Genomic DNA, 16,668 nt, shown 5'->3' on the forward strand with positions numbered 1-16,668 from the left:
TGCTTTCTCATTGCTCCAATCTTCAGTTATCTCTGTTTCAACATCAGTTTGTACTATTTATTCCTACAAGCCACCCCAATCTCTGCCAAGCAGTAGCAAGATTCCAGGGGTCTTTGCACTTAACCGGGGATTGTGTTCCTTTGGAATGAGTTACAGCGGAAACTGCAGTGTCTTTAAGAAATATGGTTTAGTCACACATACTTACGCCTGAGTCTTATGGAGGCGGTGCAGAACATTCCACCCCATGAGTGTCTCTTTTTGCTCCCCTCTCAGCTTCAACAGGCTTGGGTCTAGAGCAGAAAATAGCCATGCTCCCCAGTCTCTGCATGCAGCCTCTCCCAGCCAACACCACATTGAGTTCTGGCCCCTCTCTTCTTCTTCTTCCTCAAAACCCTTGCTCAAAAATCTCTGTCTAAAAGAACACATTTTCCCTGGGGTGACATCATGCCCCCTGTTACCCTGGCAACCTCTCTCCCCCAACTCTGCTATTGCCTTTTGCTAACACAACTGGGGAGGAAGTCCTCCCCTCACTTCTTGCCTAACGCTGAATGTCTCACCTCTTGTCAGGGAAATGACCCTGCCATCATCTTCTGTCTCAACCTGTATTTTTACACTGTGCCTGGCATCTTCAATACTACTCCAAATATTATCTAAATTCTACCATTTACTAAATGTAAGAATTTACGGGGAAATGCCAAGACAGTGGTACCTCGGGTTAAGTACATAATTCGTTCCGCAGGTCTGTTCTTAACCTGAAACTGTTCTTAACCTGAAGCACCACTTTAGCTAATGGGGCCTCCTGCTGCTGCCGCGCTGCCGCTGCACGATTTCTGTTCTCATCCTGAAGCAAAGTTCTTAACACGAGGTACTATTTCTGGGTTAGCAGAGTCTGTAACCTGAAGCGTATGTAACCCGAGGTACCACAGTACACACATTCCATAGCGTTTCAGAAAGTGTGAATTAAATAGATTCACCATTAACCATCCTGAGACCTCCGGGTATAGGGCGGTATATAAATTTGATAAGTAAGTAATAAACAAAAGTGTGAATGAATGTAATTTCTCACTCACTCCTACGTGAATGTGGATCATTAGTGATCATATTAGTGATCATCTACGAGGAACTCCCCACTGCATTCTACCTATGACATCAATAGACACAAATTTGACATCAGAAATGGAAATATCCATAAACCAGAAGGAAAATGTCTCATGATACCAGGATGCCGTGCTACTGATCTCTAGGTGGCTATCCTTGAACCAATGAATTTCAATGGAGGTCGTAGCATGATAATTTAAGTTCATCATGAAATTCAGCTCTATTCATTGGGGTATGACTAAAGACAATTGTATCCTTTCCCATAATAGATGCTATTAAACATTTACTGGTTTATTGTTTGTATTTATATCTATTTAGGTTGTCTGGTCTTTGACAGCAATAAAGATGACAGATAGATAGATAAATAAAGGTATTTAATTTTTTTGCACAATTCTTATCTTAAGAAAGGGAAGGAAACTTAGAAATGATTATATGCTATGAAAGTTAGAATTTCTAGATGGGCTGAAGGAGGCTAGCTCCTCAGTAATAGCAAACACTGATTGATTGTGCTTTGTCAATACAGTTACTATGAAATTCTTAAATTGCTCCATTTTGTAAAAGCTCAGAATTGCTGTATTGCATTGTTTTATGTTGCTTTGTTTTCTTCAGATTTCATAATATAAGCAGCTTCTATGTAAAGATAATAAAATGCCTTTAAACAAGGCATTGCACACCATTAAACAAATGGATTTGTTTCTGTTACAACCTTGTGCAGTCTTTATGCAACATTTTATGCTGCCTCTCTGAGTTGTTAATGAGGAATTTTGAACCCTGATGAGATCCCCAAATTATTATCTGCCATCAAAAGGTGATGTCATGGTAAGGCCACTGCATTAGACTGATGAATTTCCACATTTTTCGCTCTATAGGACGCACCCGACCATAGGACGCACCTTGTTTTAGAGGGGGAGAACAAGAAAAAAAAATATCCCCCTCTCTGCTCAGTCCCCTTCAGCGAAGCAGCAGGAGAAACAGAGCCCCTTCCATTTCTCCTCCCGCTTCACTGAAGGGGCACTGCGCAGCTCTCCCTCTCTGCTGAAGCCGGGAGAGTCTTGCTCTCCCAGCTTCAGCAAAAGGAAGCCTTTGGAGCGCAGCGGGACGTCCCGCTTGGAGCCAGGAAAACCCTGAAGCCAATGCAAAAGGAAACAGAGAGGGGAAGGAGAAAAAGGAGAGAGAAAGGAGAAAAAAGACTGGAAGACACAGGATCTACCCACCCGGGAAGAATGGCAGATGAAGGTGATGGACTACATGGAATTGGCGGAAATGACCGGCAGAATCTGAGACCAGGGAGAAGAGTCGGTGGAAGAAGATTGGAAGAAATTTAAAGTTTATTTACAGAAACATTGTAAAATTAAGGAATGTTAGAAGGATGTTGGAATGAAGTTATGTGGTTTTAGCAGAAATGTTATAAAGGTTTAAGAAAAAACAGACTGTTAATTGGTGAAAAGAGGGAAAGTAAAGTTACATTATAGTAAGATAAGGACAAAAATTGGAAAAGATGGAAAGGATTTGCTGAAATAGCTAACCGAACTAGAATACAAAAAAGGGAGGTGTGAGGAGGTCAAGGAAACAAGTGAATGAAAGATAAGTTATGGGAAGGTTTGTTGTGGTTTTTTTTTAATTGTGTTTATTTTTCTGTTTATTTTTCTTTTTTTCTCTTTTTTTCTTTTTTATTATTGTTATGTGCTGTTTTGTTTTTGTTTAATATGGTGTTCTCTATTTTTTATTTTTGTAACCTTTAAAACTTTAATAAATATTATTTCCAAAAAAAAAAGAGAAAGGAGAAAAATGAAAGAAGCCCCAACCTTGCCACACCGCTGCCACCACCGCCGCTAAGGAAAAGAGGTAGGAGAGCACCGGGAGGGCAAGGACACATGGCACAGCCCAGACCCGACCGAAGCCTACTCCACGGCGGCTAGCACTCCAAGAGAGCAGGCTGGGGCCCAGAGGAAGGCCACGCAACAGAGGAGGCCACAGAAGAGAAGATTTTAGTTCTTATTTTAAAAAAAAACAACACATTTTTTAAAAAAAAAACTTTTTTTTCTTTTCAAAAAACAGTGTCCCCAGATTCATTGAAAAAAATCTGGTAACCTTAATTTAGATTCAGCAGTATTTCTCACTGTGTTCCATCAGACCATGGTGAGCCTGCGTTACAGGAAATTCTCAAGACAAAATCATTCCTTATAGTGAGCTGACAGCGTTGTCTGCACTAGCCTCCTGATGATCCCCTTCCACTAAGCAGGTTGTCAAAAGGTTGGTAGGAGGTGAGCTGAGGCTGTATATTGAAATAAATGAGCGTGTCACCTGCCTCTTCAAAAGGATGCACTCCAATGCTTGCAGCTTTCCTGCAACCATGTTCACCTGACGTCAGAATGTTGTTTATTCCATGTGTTAATTGTGGCAAGGGGCCTTAATTAACAACGTATTAAAAGAAAAGAATCACACACTACACTGCAAAAGAATTATGGATGAAAAAAATGCATGCTAATAATGATTCAAGTTATGTGTAAAAATCAGAATATGAAGTCTACATTCCAACCAGCTTAATTTTTTCCCTACAAAACCATTTGCATTTGATCATGAGCTTTTTGAGGGCAGAGAGAGGAGAAGCAGAGCAGATCACGGCTGGCTGCACCACCTTCCAAAAGAGCACAGCCTGGTCCTGTGTTTTGGAGTGAATTAGCTGTCTTGCTCATAAATTACCATACTTGTCAGAACAAAGGAATGTACAGTCTGGAATTCTATTGCTGTGGGGGAGCACACAGCCATTTATTTAAATGTAGACCAGGTATCCAAAGGTTATGAATTATTACTCTGAGTAGACTGCTTACCTTGATGTGAAGAGAGAATTAGCCTTATACACTGAGCCTTTATGGGAAGTTTTATTGTCCAGAGCAAATATGACCAGTTAGGATTTACAGACTTTATTAGCAGCAATAACCATTTTACAACCAACACCAGTAAATCAGGGTTTATTGAGAACTCCGCCATTTTAATCTGCAGAAAGCCATTAAAATGTCGCCTTTTTTATCAGACATCATTCCTAACTTTTATGAAAGACAGATTTTCCATTTAGCTGGTAAATGTAAAGTATTATAGTTCGAAATAATGAATTGATCTGAAAGTAGTCAAGTGGGCTCTGTCTCAACAGCCACAAGGGTTAACTCCTGGGATGGTGTGAGGGTTTGATGAAGCCATTCCGGACATTACAGCATTAATATATGCAGTTTATAGGAAGGGGAGGCTGATTTTAACAGCTTTTAATCCTCTACCTAATAACATCTCAGCTATTTTATTTCTTCCTGTCTTCATGATAAGATTGAATGAGAGCTCTGTGTTGGTTATACCTTTGATGTACCAGGTCCACAATAACGGCAATACATTCAGAGGTGTAAGTTTTCCCATAACTAAAGGAGACTATTGTCTTGGTGAATTGCCATATCCCAAATTGGAAGATTATATGAACTCTTCCATCTCGGGAAGCCATTTAATGACTGTGGTTAAGCCAACACCACTGTAACTGTGTGGCTCCTAAACTGTCCCTCCAGATGTGGATGGGTCCTTCTGATCATTGAATGAATGTTTTAGGCAGCAAACCAAATCCCTGGTGGGCAGTAGTGGGGCTTAACAGAGTGGTGAAGCTACTGCCATATCCAGAGTTCTGTTGTTTCCACCAGCGAAGGCGGAAGGTGCAGGGGGCACAGGAAAATCCTAGAATTTTGCTGCACCAGGTCCAATAGCTGAACTAGGTTAAGACCCAACTTGACTGCACCATTTTTGTCCCTGCCCCACCCTAAAAGCAATTTGCTGGAAGAGGAAAAGTGGAACTGACATCAAGGGATGTGTGCCCTTTAGCAGCTGAAAATGCAGCTCAGTTGTTCCTTTCCTCATTCCGGATCGAAACTGGTTTGGGGAGAATCACATCAAAACACAGTATATCATAAGAAACGGCAGAACAACAGATATGGATTATGGCTAGCATCATGTCTACGCTGCTCTCCTAAACAGTGGTGGGAGCACGCCGGATGCAGAGGAGCGTGTACACATGGGAGAAAACAGTTTACACACACCCTCTCTGCACAAAATGATCACAATCCTGATTCCGGCCCCCTGCAGATGCTACTTAATGGCAACAAAACCACTGGTGTTAAATGCAATCATGCATTTAACATAATGTGTGGTTTGGCTCTTAGACACACATTTTATTTCCTGTTCTCATTTCTATTCAGCAGTTTTGCTACTCCTAGCTAGCTGGAAGCTTATTCTTTGGAGTAGTTGGTTATCTTTTTCCTTTCTTTCTTTTTTTGCCTTCCTCCTCCCAGTTTGCCTCATTACTCATCATATAAACTAGTTTCCAATGGCATGTGCTCAGCAGGCCCTCTGACTAATGAACAGAATGCGCTGCTTGTTCTTTAGAGTTTTATTGTTTCTCTGGCTTCTTCTGTCCACCCAATTAATAAGATACCATAGTGATTTTGACTGAGATGAGAAACAAGCTGCCTCTGGTTTAGATCAGTTTCTCTCTCTATCAATGTGTACCTAAATAGCAGCAGTGCAGATGCGGCTCTAAGTCTTGTTGGAGAGTAAACTTACCACAGCACAGATGGAATTGCTGGCCCAAAGCTCCAGCTCTGAGCTGATAGATAGAACCAACAACCTGCTGTAACGCAAGCACCACTGCTTTTCCAGCTGTGTCCACAGAGAAAAAAACCGGCAATCAGGCTGAATAAGAACAGAAGAAGAACTTGCTGGATCAGGCCAATGGCCCATCCAGTCTAATATTCTGTTCTCATGATGACCAACCAGTTGTCTATAGGAAACCTACAGACTCCCCACCTGCAGTTTCCAGTAACTGGTCTTCAGAACCGTTACTGCTCCCAGCTGAGGTTTATTTGGGGCACCCCAATTACAGTCCCAATCTGCAAAAAGGAGGATTTAATATTGTTCATGGGGCTTGTACATTAAAGGTACCACCACCATCAATTATCTCGGTACCAGGGAGCAACTCTTATGTTAAGGAAGCAGGTGAATGATTGCTCAGTGGTCAAAACCATACTTTGCATGCAGGTCCAGTCCCTGAAAAGATCAGGTAGTAGGGTTCTGGGGAAAACCACCGGAAGAGACCATGCAAAATTGCTGCCAACCAAAGTATATGATATTGACCTAGATCAGTCTTCCCCAACCTGGTGCCCTCTAGATGTTTTGGACTACAAGTCACATTGGACCCAGATGCATGGACTATGGTCATGAATAATTGTGTTCAAAACTCTGAGGGCACTGGGCTAGGCCTTGCTCTTAGGTTGGAAATATACACCGAATGAACACACAGACATAATTCTGGAATAGTCTGTTTGGACATACCTGGTGGGAGGGTGTTAGCTGTAGTAAATAACACCAAACCACCTAGTGTCACACTAGGACTGGGAAGACCCAAGCTCAAATCTGTATGAAGCCATTAAATTTGCAATATGACCTTGGGTCTGTCACTTGCTCTCAGCCTCTCCTACTGGCAGGCCACTGCCAGCGACTACCGGCCGGTTGCTGAGGAACGTACAAAGGCAAGGGAATATTTATTACAACTATCTTTTTATTCAGTATTTACAGAAAGAGGCTATAGAACCCAACCTCTTGGATAATGGTGCTGTCCTGAGTGAACCCCCCCCCCCACTTCCTCATTCGTCATTCTCGTCCTTTCTCCTATGGGTGCTGCTACGTGCCCTCTGTCTTTGAGCTCTTTGCTCTCCTATTTTCAAGGCTCACCAGGTTCGGGGGGGGGGGGTCTGGAATGTTTTCTAAAGACACTTCCTCCTCCCTGGAAAGGTCTAGCTGGGGAGGCAGTCTCCACCATTCCTCCTCTGCCCAGTCCCTGACATCTACCTGACAAGGTTGTGAGAACGGAGGGGTTGCATTATGCATGCCACATTAAGCAGTTGGGAGCAAGAAGTTGAGATATAGATGCTGCTCTTGTTACTATTTATTGTTGCTAGTTTTGTGGTCAACATTATTGTGTGTGTGTGTGTGTGTGTGTGTACATAGAAAGGTAGAGATGAAGAGAGGTTATGTTCATGAATTCTGATCAGTTACCTACAGCGGTCTGTGCTTATTCCCAATTACTAATCTGAAGAGTGGGCAGTTGGTTCCGTGGGGAGGATTGAAGAGGATCTTTCAGGGAAGCAATTGCAGCATAAGTAATTACAGATACAAGCTGACCACTTTCAGTAATTGTCTGTCATGATACTGAAGGAAGAGCATAAGGCTTGAAGAAAGAGCCGGAATGGCAAGAAATTTGTGATCAATGGCAATGATCAAAAGAAAACTACAAAATCCAGGCAAGATGTTTTATTTAGCTGCTTGGCTGGCCACACACAATTAATGTGTCAGTGTTTTCATGGAGTTTCCAGTACTCAGAGGACTAAAAGCACTGCATGCTGTTATTTGCCTTCCAACTGTTCAATACACTTCCCTTTCTAAGGTGCAATCTACACAAATAACTCACTACATGGTAAAACTGGTCTTGGAAAGGGGAGACGGAGCCCAGAAACTCTTTTAGTACATGATGTGCTATTTGTCTACTCAAAGTGGAAGCTGCTCTCATAAGAACCTAAGAAGAGCCTGGTGGCCCATCTAGTGCAACGTTCTCTTTCTTGCAATGTGGCCAAGCAGATGCCCATGGAAAGTCATTGAGCCGGATCTGAGCGCAACAGCATTCTCCCTTCCTGAGGTTTCCAGCATTTTACTTAAATTATGCAACATCATGCATTAGCACAGCGATATGGGAGATATGTGCAAAGGAAACATATCATAAACTCCCCTTATGGTTACTCTGGAAAAGTTTGCTGGAGTGGTGTTGATCCCTACCATGGCAAAACTCTTCCTATGTTCCAACAGTATCATTTAATATATATATAAAATGTCCAGTAGCACCTTAGAGACCAACGAAGTTTGTTCTTGGTATAAGCTTTCTTGTGCATACACACTTCTTCAAATACACAGAATTTAATGACATTTAATGTCATTTAATGACAGCTTTGGCTGGCCCCTTTCTTTTGTTGGGCAGATTACTGGTTAATGGCACAGGATGGTCAGTAGATACAGTTTCTCAATGGGAGATAATGGAAAGGAAATAATTGCTGATATCCACACTCAGAGCATGTCAAAAGATTCAATTTGTAATACATAGGAGGTACACAAATCTTAATTCACCCGGGACGGGAGGCTTAAATAAACTTTTAAGCCTGTCTTGCAGTGCTTAATTCCTATTTAAATGCACACTGCAACCTGATTAAACCAAAGGAATCCAAACATAAGAACACAGACACTGTTGTTGTTTTTTGTGAAATGCCAAGGACATGATCCCTCACCTCTGCGGCAGGCACTCCCTCTGGTGGGCGACAGTGGAGAACAATCATGCCTTCAATAGGAACTTCCCTCCCCTGAGGGTCTTGCTCAAAGTTCTTGCGCAAATCTGTAAAGAATAACACACGGCCATTAACCATTCAAAAAATAAAAAAAAATCAAGGGGGATAAACAGGTTAGTCCCTTGCAGCAGATATAGTTAGCAGGCCAGGGAACTTCTTCGATCTTAGGGCCACGTTCCATTTTAGAGAACCTATTGAAGACCACCAGAAGCATGGCTGACCCAGGGGTTTCTGCACACACATTTGTTCATCTTGGCAAGCAAGAAATACTGTCACAGTTCAAAACTCCTCAAGCAGGGCATCTGAGGAGTGTGGCATGGCCCAGGGAGAGTCTTGGATGCCATATCCAGAGGCCGAAAGGGCCACATCCAGACATAGGGTCTGAGGTTCTGCAGCAAAATATATGTCTGGGCTGAAAGGAAAATCTCCAGCAGCGTTGATGAACAACAAAAGGGTGTTTATTGCTAGCAATAAAGGCTCAGTGGGATCACTCTCCAAAAGCTGAGCAAAGCCCCAAAGGGTGGGACCTGCTGTTATCTGTTAAAGCAATACATATGCATAAACTTCCTCCAATTTAAAGTTAGGACACAATACTAATTACACCATGTATGGTCTTTCCTTCATTACCTATTCACTAGGCAAGAAAACAAAGGACTCTCTCTTGTCAAATGTAGACACTTAAGAATGTTGTTTACAACCTCGGGAGTAAAGCTGCTCCTAGCACAAAATAAGGCACAAGGCCTCTAGCCTGGCTAGTTAGCTGAGCTTTTAGGTCTCTATGTGCATCAGTTCCCCATGCTTGCATCATGAGTTCTGTGGCACCTTGAAGGCCAGCACATTGACTACAGTATGAGTTTTCATAGGCAAGCAGTTATTTCACCAGATGTATAAAGTGGGACAATTTAGATGGAGTGTGCATATATCAAGAAACAGATAGAAAAACTGGAATGCACTCATACACCACCCCTTCTACGAGGAGCTCACAGCAGCATATATGGTTTACCCCCCCCCAAAAAAAAAAAAACCCAGGTGATCCTCACAACACCCCTTTGAAGTATGTTAAGATGTGAGAGACTGACTGGCCCAGTGTCACCCACTGTGCTTTGTAGCTTAGTGATGCTTTGAACCTGGGTCTCTCCATTTCCAGCCCAACACTAACCACTATGCCAGACTGGCTGTCCTAAAAGGCTGGAAAACAGCATTGCAAAACACGGAGGAGTGTGGATTTCGGTTAATATATTGGTTAAAGCAGTTCAAGGATTGTAAAATTGGTAGGGTGATGTGAATGAATGTCTCTCCCATTCCTAAATCCTAAGCACAATTACTGAGGAGCTAGTCTCATTGGGCATAGTGGGACTTGGCTCGGGAAAAGAATGCTAAACATTCTCCCATGCCTGGGAACTGACTAAATGCTTTCTCCCCTGCAGAGAGAATGAAATTATAAGAATTTGCCTCTCTTCATATTGCATTGTGAGGTCTATCAGAGAAGTCTTCCCACTCACTTATGTATGTTTCTCTCCCCACTCTGTCTCCCCCCCCCTTTAAAAACAACAACGAAAAGCAGTCTCAGACTTCATGGTGCAGAGAGAGAGAAAGATCAATTCTGAAAATTAATAGAATTTCACTTCAAGTGCGAGTTTTTTTAAAAAAAAATGTTGAATTTTCTAAAACAACACACAAACAAGCAAACACATTTTACAAGTGCATATGTTCAACTGAAATGAACCTGGGTCTTAAACCCAGGTTGAAATCCAAAGGGAGCAGATATTTACTTGATGAAAAGCTAGTGGAGCAGCTCCACCACATCCAGAAAGTGATGTCTGCCTTCATTCCTACCTGGTGATGCTAGGGCACTGAACCTGAGGCTTTTTGCATGCATAGCAGGTGCTCTACAGCTGAGTCAGTATAATTCCCACTTGCTATTTCCCGCTCCCCCCCCCGAAGGGAGTCTCTAAAAATGTTAGAGACCCTTCCCTTACTGCTTTTCCCTACACACACACACTACATACCCATATACAATAGAGAAAACAATATATGTAAATAAAGCAACGCAGCTTTATTGAGAAAACAGAGAAGGTTGCTTTGCCAATGGAAATAACCAGAGTACCGTATTTTTCCCTCTATAACACGCAGATTTTTTCTCCTTGTTTTCCTCCTCTAAAAACGATGTGCGTGTTATGGTCAGGTGCGTGTTATCGAGCGAAAAATACGGTACTTATTTTAGTTATATCAAGGCTACATAAGAGCTCCTTACCAAGGCTTTGTATTTTTTGGGAGGAAAAACTGCAAAGCCACACTGGACATGGAGAAAGCAAGTAGCCGTGTCCATGTGGCTTCAGAACTTATACAGCCAGATCGATCCACCAATTAATTTCATGCTCCCTTTTCACACTTCCATGTTAGGAAAGAAAATTCATAGTATATGGCGGGGGGAGAGAGAGTCAATAAAAATCCAATTCCGAATAATAGCCCTATGCAGCCCTGCAAAACGGGAGAATTACCAGCTCCTTCAATGTAAGGGCAGTTAATTCAATGAAATGAAAATAATTTACGCATTCCAAGCAAACCAGCCAATGAAAAATCACTGTCATTTATAAAAATCATGAAGCTGCTGTGTTTACCCAACTGTTCAATTTAAGGCGAGCGTCCTTAGAAAAAAAAAGTGTGGAAGAAAAGTAATATCTGAAATGCACAGGAAAAAGGGGGGATATGCAGAAAGTGGGCCATCTAGGGGCTCACCCCAAAGAAAGGTTTAATCTTCTGAACATGCTCAAATAATGTGTACACAAATGGACAGATCTATTTCCTCTCGTCCTGCTGCTGACTCCTCCCCTGTAAAAGTATTTTCTGGAGGCTGGGAAGACTCCTGAATCTAGCAGTGTCATAATCCCTGAATCTAGCAGAGACATTGAGTTGGAGACTGCGGGGGACACCAGGTGGGGAGCCACAGATGACTGTTGAAGATAGGGAGACCATTGTGCTTGAGCAGCCCCCAGAGGAATCTCTCAGTCCACCAGGACCTGTAGGGCCAGAAATCAGAACCTCATGGTCACCTTCCCCCGAGGAACCAAATGCCTCCACAGCACAGCACCCGTCCAGCAGTACAGGAAGTGCACCAGGAGGCAGGTTATAGAACAGAGGAGGAGGGTTGTCTTCAGGAAGAGGGTTGGCCCTTTAAGGCTCTTCCCTGCAAATGGAGGGAAGTTGGAGGAGGTAGTTTGGAGACAGAGACTTAGGGCTCTTCATGTCTTGTGCCAAGAAAGCACAGGTCCAAGCAGTTTTCCACTTGTCATTTGCTTTCTAGGCATGATTTTCCCTTTGCCCCACTGCTTTCCCCCTGACAACCTACTCTTTAGCATTAAATCGGAACAAATGAGAATCTGCAGAAAACCTGGTTGTTGTTTGTTCTGATTCAGAGCTAAACAACGGGTTTTCCTGGGGGAAAGCAGCAGGGCAAAGGGAATTGTGGATGAGGCCTTTAGAGGCTTTGAATTGTTCCCTCGGAGCTGACTGAAGTCCAGGAACTTTTAATCAGCCTTCCCTTCAGCCTTTCTGCTTTCTCTGTGGGATCTGGCATCAAACCAGAACACAAAATCTCTCTAGAACAGATGGGGAGGGAGAGATTGAGGGGTCAAGGTAGAGAGGAAGAGGAGTAGTCTCATTGAGCAAATGGAAGTCTGTGTTTGGCACCACCAAAAGTCTGCACTTCTAAACAGTGTTCATCTGAAAGTATGCATTTCAATCATATTCTGGCACATTTTTGTGCTGGGAGCCATAACCCAAAAATTGGGAATGTGTATAATCAAAAGAATAATGAGGTTCCAAACTGGAAACTAGGCCAAAAGGTGCAGGATCATGTCAGTTTGCTGCAAGATTCACCGAAATAAAATTCTTTAAGTATCCTGAAATGGGCGTGAGATGAAGGTTCTATTTGAGTACAGAATCTAACACCTTCTGGTACCTTCACACAAGCCCAATATCCTCTCAAATTATTTATCTAATGCACTGATTACCTGTTTATCATTGCAAATGCAATCTTAAATCCACATACTGTATATTCTGCAAGTACTAAAAGGTGTGTCTGGCTTTATAATTATTACAGGTCACCAGGTCTCCTGGGTTCCAAAGCATTCCCCAGGTCATGCTAAGCCTTCTCATGCATCATGGCTTTGGGTGCACCATGTTGGGATGCAGTTCTTCCAAGTCTCAAGCTCTCAAGATTAGCCAGGGGGGCATTTATGGCTGGTCTTGTTTCCATTTTGAATCTCTGGCAGGTCATTCCCAAATTGGAACTGGAAACTTGACAAAATTGCTATAGACAAATCTGTTTCAGCTGAATATTAGGGAGGGTGGATCCAAATTTATCTCAAGTTACATGTGAAAGAAGATTTGCATGTGCTATTTAAGCATACTTCAGATGTCCCATATATTCACACAGCCAATGAAAGTAGGGGAAGTGGGACTGTGGGAGCAAGCACCTTACTCATCCACAACATATGAGCATGTTGTGCACATGTAGGCTCATAAGTAAGGCTGTGGACTGTGCTGTTGGCACATGACTGCATGTGTGAGTCTATGCATGTTGTGCATAGACAGCATAGATGTATAAATAAGCTTACAGTGAGGGTAGAACATTCTGCTGCAATCCCAGTGTACATATGGATATTTTGACTCAAAGCCTGAGCAAATGTCTGAACAGTATTGTCAACTTTTAGTTTTACTTTTAGTGTGTCTTCTCATATGGAGCCTTACCAATGTGCTGTGCTTTCCATTCTAGTATTTGATAGATGCATGTTTTAAAAAATGAAAATGAAATGAAATTATGCAAAAACAGAAGTTGCAGCTGATATACAGCTATCAAACACACCACGCATTAAAGGGGACACACTTTGTGAATTTCATTTAGCGAGAAGCCACACAGTGGGTCTATGGTCTGCAGCTTCTCATGCCCTGGAGTGGCATTGAAGGTTGGTACCATACAGTAAGCTTATTGTGGGGAATTGCAGTCAAATATAATTGAAGCTTCTTTGTTCACTCTCTATCCACCATGTGAAGCCGACCAGGCAACACATCCGGGCTTGACCACCTCAAGCCCAGACTGTGTGGTCAGAAGTATTTTTCTGAATTTTGTAACCCAAGAATTTCTACCTGTGTTTTTCTTGTTGCTACATGGAATAACACATGAACCTGAAGTTTGGAGTCTGTAAGTAAAGCCATTTAAACTTACTAAAGGTGTGGTCTGTTCATTGTGAGTGTGGTAGAAATGGGGGAAAGTGCTGTAGGCAGGCTAAATGGAATATTTAAAAGGTCTAACAGCCTATTTGTAACACTTCACTGTTGCTGCATTTTTGTGACTTTTAAAGCTCTGCTATAGTTCTTTTACTGGAGAGTGCATTTAGCCCTGTGCTTGAGATCCAGATGATTATTTTATTAATTTATGGACATGGTTATCTATTTCCCCATATATAACCACCAGCAGCAACTATGTACTTCTCAATCATATGAAATCACCTTTTGTTAACCACAGAGATAGGGGACGAAGCTGTCAAAACATGTGAGTATTCAGCTACAGCAGATATATTTTGTACTTGTTACTGTATTTACAGTAACTACACATGTATTTCCCATACACTTATGAGGGACCCAGGCAAATTTTTAAATCCCAAGCTTTCTCCTTCAAACTAACAAAGTGAATGTCCAATACTCACATGACCCCTAGTTGTGAATACTTGGAAGGGGGACACTGCAACTGGTATGGGGGATACTGCAACCCATACTCACTTCAGCATGTGTCAGCCTTATATTTTGTTCTCAGGAATTGTAAACTAAGCAGAAAACTTAGTAAGGAATACATCTTACCGCTCACAAGAGAGCTTGAAAACACTTGAATGTCAGAAGTGTTATGGTACAATTCTGCTTTTTTCCCTCTGTGTGTACATTCACCACCCATGCTTTCCCTATTCTTGCTGCTTTGTCAGCCGCGCTGACCACCAATGTTTGGACAATGGAGACTGTCAAGTGACCCAATGCCCAACAGTAGTCTACAGGGTTCATCCTCAAACTTCTGTAGCAAAGCTGGACAGCACTTACAGGCTATGCGGACCGAAGCTTTTCTGCTCTTTGAAGTCCCTAAGTGGCTCCATGCAACACACTGACACCAGTAGTCCTCTGGCCCATGAAAATCTTCTACTTGCTGCCTTGTCACATTGATGTATGCCTCACGAACCTTCAAGCCTGAATGGGAAAGATACAGGGAAATTAGCTGATAGAGAATGTCTTACTCAGGCATAACACTAAGGTTAGCCAAACCTTTTCTTTTTAATTAAACAATTCCATTTTTTAATCAAGGCAAAGCTTTAATTACTTTGACAATAATATATGGCTGCTAATTAAATTCTAACAGCCAAGTAGGTCAGAACGCATGAGCTGAAAGCATCCGCTTGCCAAGATGTGATTCCAGACTATGCAATATCTGCCTTTAAAATCTTCTGTTGGCACTTTCGCTCTTAATAAATAAATAAAGGTTGGTTTGTTCAGCTTTTTTCAAAAAGAAAATGCAACAATAACACAGCAAGCAAGGCAGCAGTCTTCTAATAAGTGCTGGCTGCAATTCTAAGCACAGATTCTTGCTTAAAACAGGGCTTTCTTCATAGGTGAGTGTGTACAGTAGTATTTGGGGTGTATACTTTTTTTCATCCATCGGCTGTAACAAAGCATGGCAGCAGAATAATGGCCAAAAATAATAAGACAAGAGTGACTGAACGACAGAAAATCAAGAAATATACACAAAGCAACCCCAGAGAGAAACAGCAGCCCAGTGGCAAATGGCGCTCAGGAGCTGGCATTATTTTCATAACCATCATCTTCCCATCTTTCCCATCAATACGGCTTGCAAAAGTTAAAAACAAACAATCACGAAAGCAACAATGGTTAAAATTATAAAAAATAGAGTAGCAGCTTATCTATGTGTGTAAATAGATAACACACAGTCAGCATTTACTGTGAATAGTCCTGCTTTGTTCACCCACTATTTATTGAGCATCTGCACAATGACATGAGCAAAATATCCCTGTCACATTTTCCCTATGCAGCCTCCTCTCGCTGGTGCTCAAGAAAGCACAGAAAGCCTGACTTAAAATCTCAGTGGAATAGCTAGGCAGTGTCCCTGGTGCAATATAACCCATGACCCAGCTATTCTCTCAGTATATGCCAGGTCGCTCTAATTTCTAGGAATGGTGAACTTGTCAATTTCCGTTTCTCTCCATTTCTCATTTTCCCACTCTTTCATTCATTTCAAAACATTTCCACCATAGTGTTTTGTTTTTTGTTTTTGTTTAAGTAAACCCTCCTGGAAATTCATCAGCATTTTAGTGCAGGTTTCTCTTATTAGATATGCACTTGTATGCAATTTTGCCTAACAGACACAAGTTTACAAAGCAATTTTGCATAATCCAATGTACCTCTGCATGTTAATATATGCTTTTTAATGCATACTTCATCCATATTTATGCTTTTTGTATATATTACTTGGCTGGAGAACTGTGTTGCAAAATTCAGTGCACGATGGCTGTGTTCCGGTTCATGTATTATTTCTCAAAAATATGTGAATTACATGAGTTCACCTTTGAATCCTAAGTGAGCCAATTCCCACCTGCCCCAATTTCTAATTATTTCCAACAACAACAATAACAACAAGAAGAAGAAGAAGAAGAAGAAGAAGAAGAAGAAGAAGAAGAAGAAGAAGAAGAAGAAATTTTATTTATACCCCACCCTCCCTGGCCAAGACCGGGCTCAGGGCAGCTAACATCAAAGTACATACATTAAAAACATAAACCAAACAGCTTAATCCTAGATTGTTCTAGCCCTCTGCTTCTCTACAGATTCTGTCTATGAATCAACAACTCTCAAATTATAACATCCCCCTTTCCAAATAGCACACCTGTGTTTTCTTAGGCCCTCTATACTTGAGTGAGGGCATTCTAAAGAGATCACAGTGAGAGTGGAGGGACCATTTAACCCTTTCCCCCAGCCCTAGTAAAATTCCCTCTCTTCAATATTTGGGTCTGGGGGAAATGGGGACAGTCTATTTGGCAACTAAATGTTAGAAGGAAGCGTCCTTATTCTTATTCAGACATTTGGTACATCTAGTTTA

At 41.9% G+C, this 16,668-nt stretch overlaps 1 protein-coding gene across 2 annotated transcripts in view; it reads right to left on the reverse strand.

Annotated features, from left to right (window-relative positions):
* The window catches only part of UNC5D (unc-5 netrin receptor D), a 410,127-nt gene that overhangs the window by 179,818 nt on the left and 213,641 nt on the right, over positions 1 to 16,668 (reverse strand). For both annotated transcript variants that reach the window (XM_083588433.1, XM_083588434.1), the window contains exons 3-4: positions 14,607 to 14,750; positions 8,460 to 8,563 (exon numbers count right to left, since the gene is read on the reverse strand). In XM_083588433.1, coding sequence (XP_083444559.1) covers positions 8,460 to 8,563; positions 14,607 to 14,750 — 248 coding nt within the window. The remainder of the gene's footprint in view (positions 1 to 8,459; positions 8,564 to 14,606; positions 14,751 to 16,668) is intronic.

The sequence above is a fragment of the Podarcis filfolensis genome, assembly GCF_964270895.1.
Source record: "Podarcis filfolensis genome assembly, chromosome: 15".
Taxonomy (NCBI): domain Eukaryota; kingdom Metazoa; phylum Chordata; class Lepidosauria; order Squamata; family Lacertidae; genus Podarcis; species Podarcis filfolensis.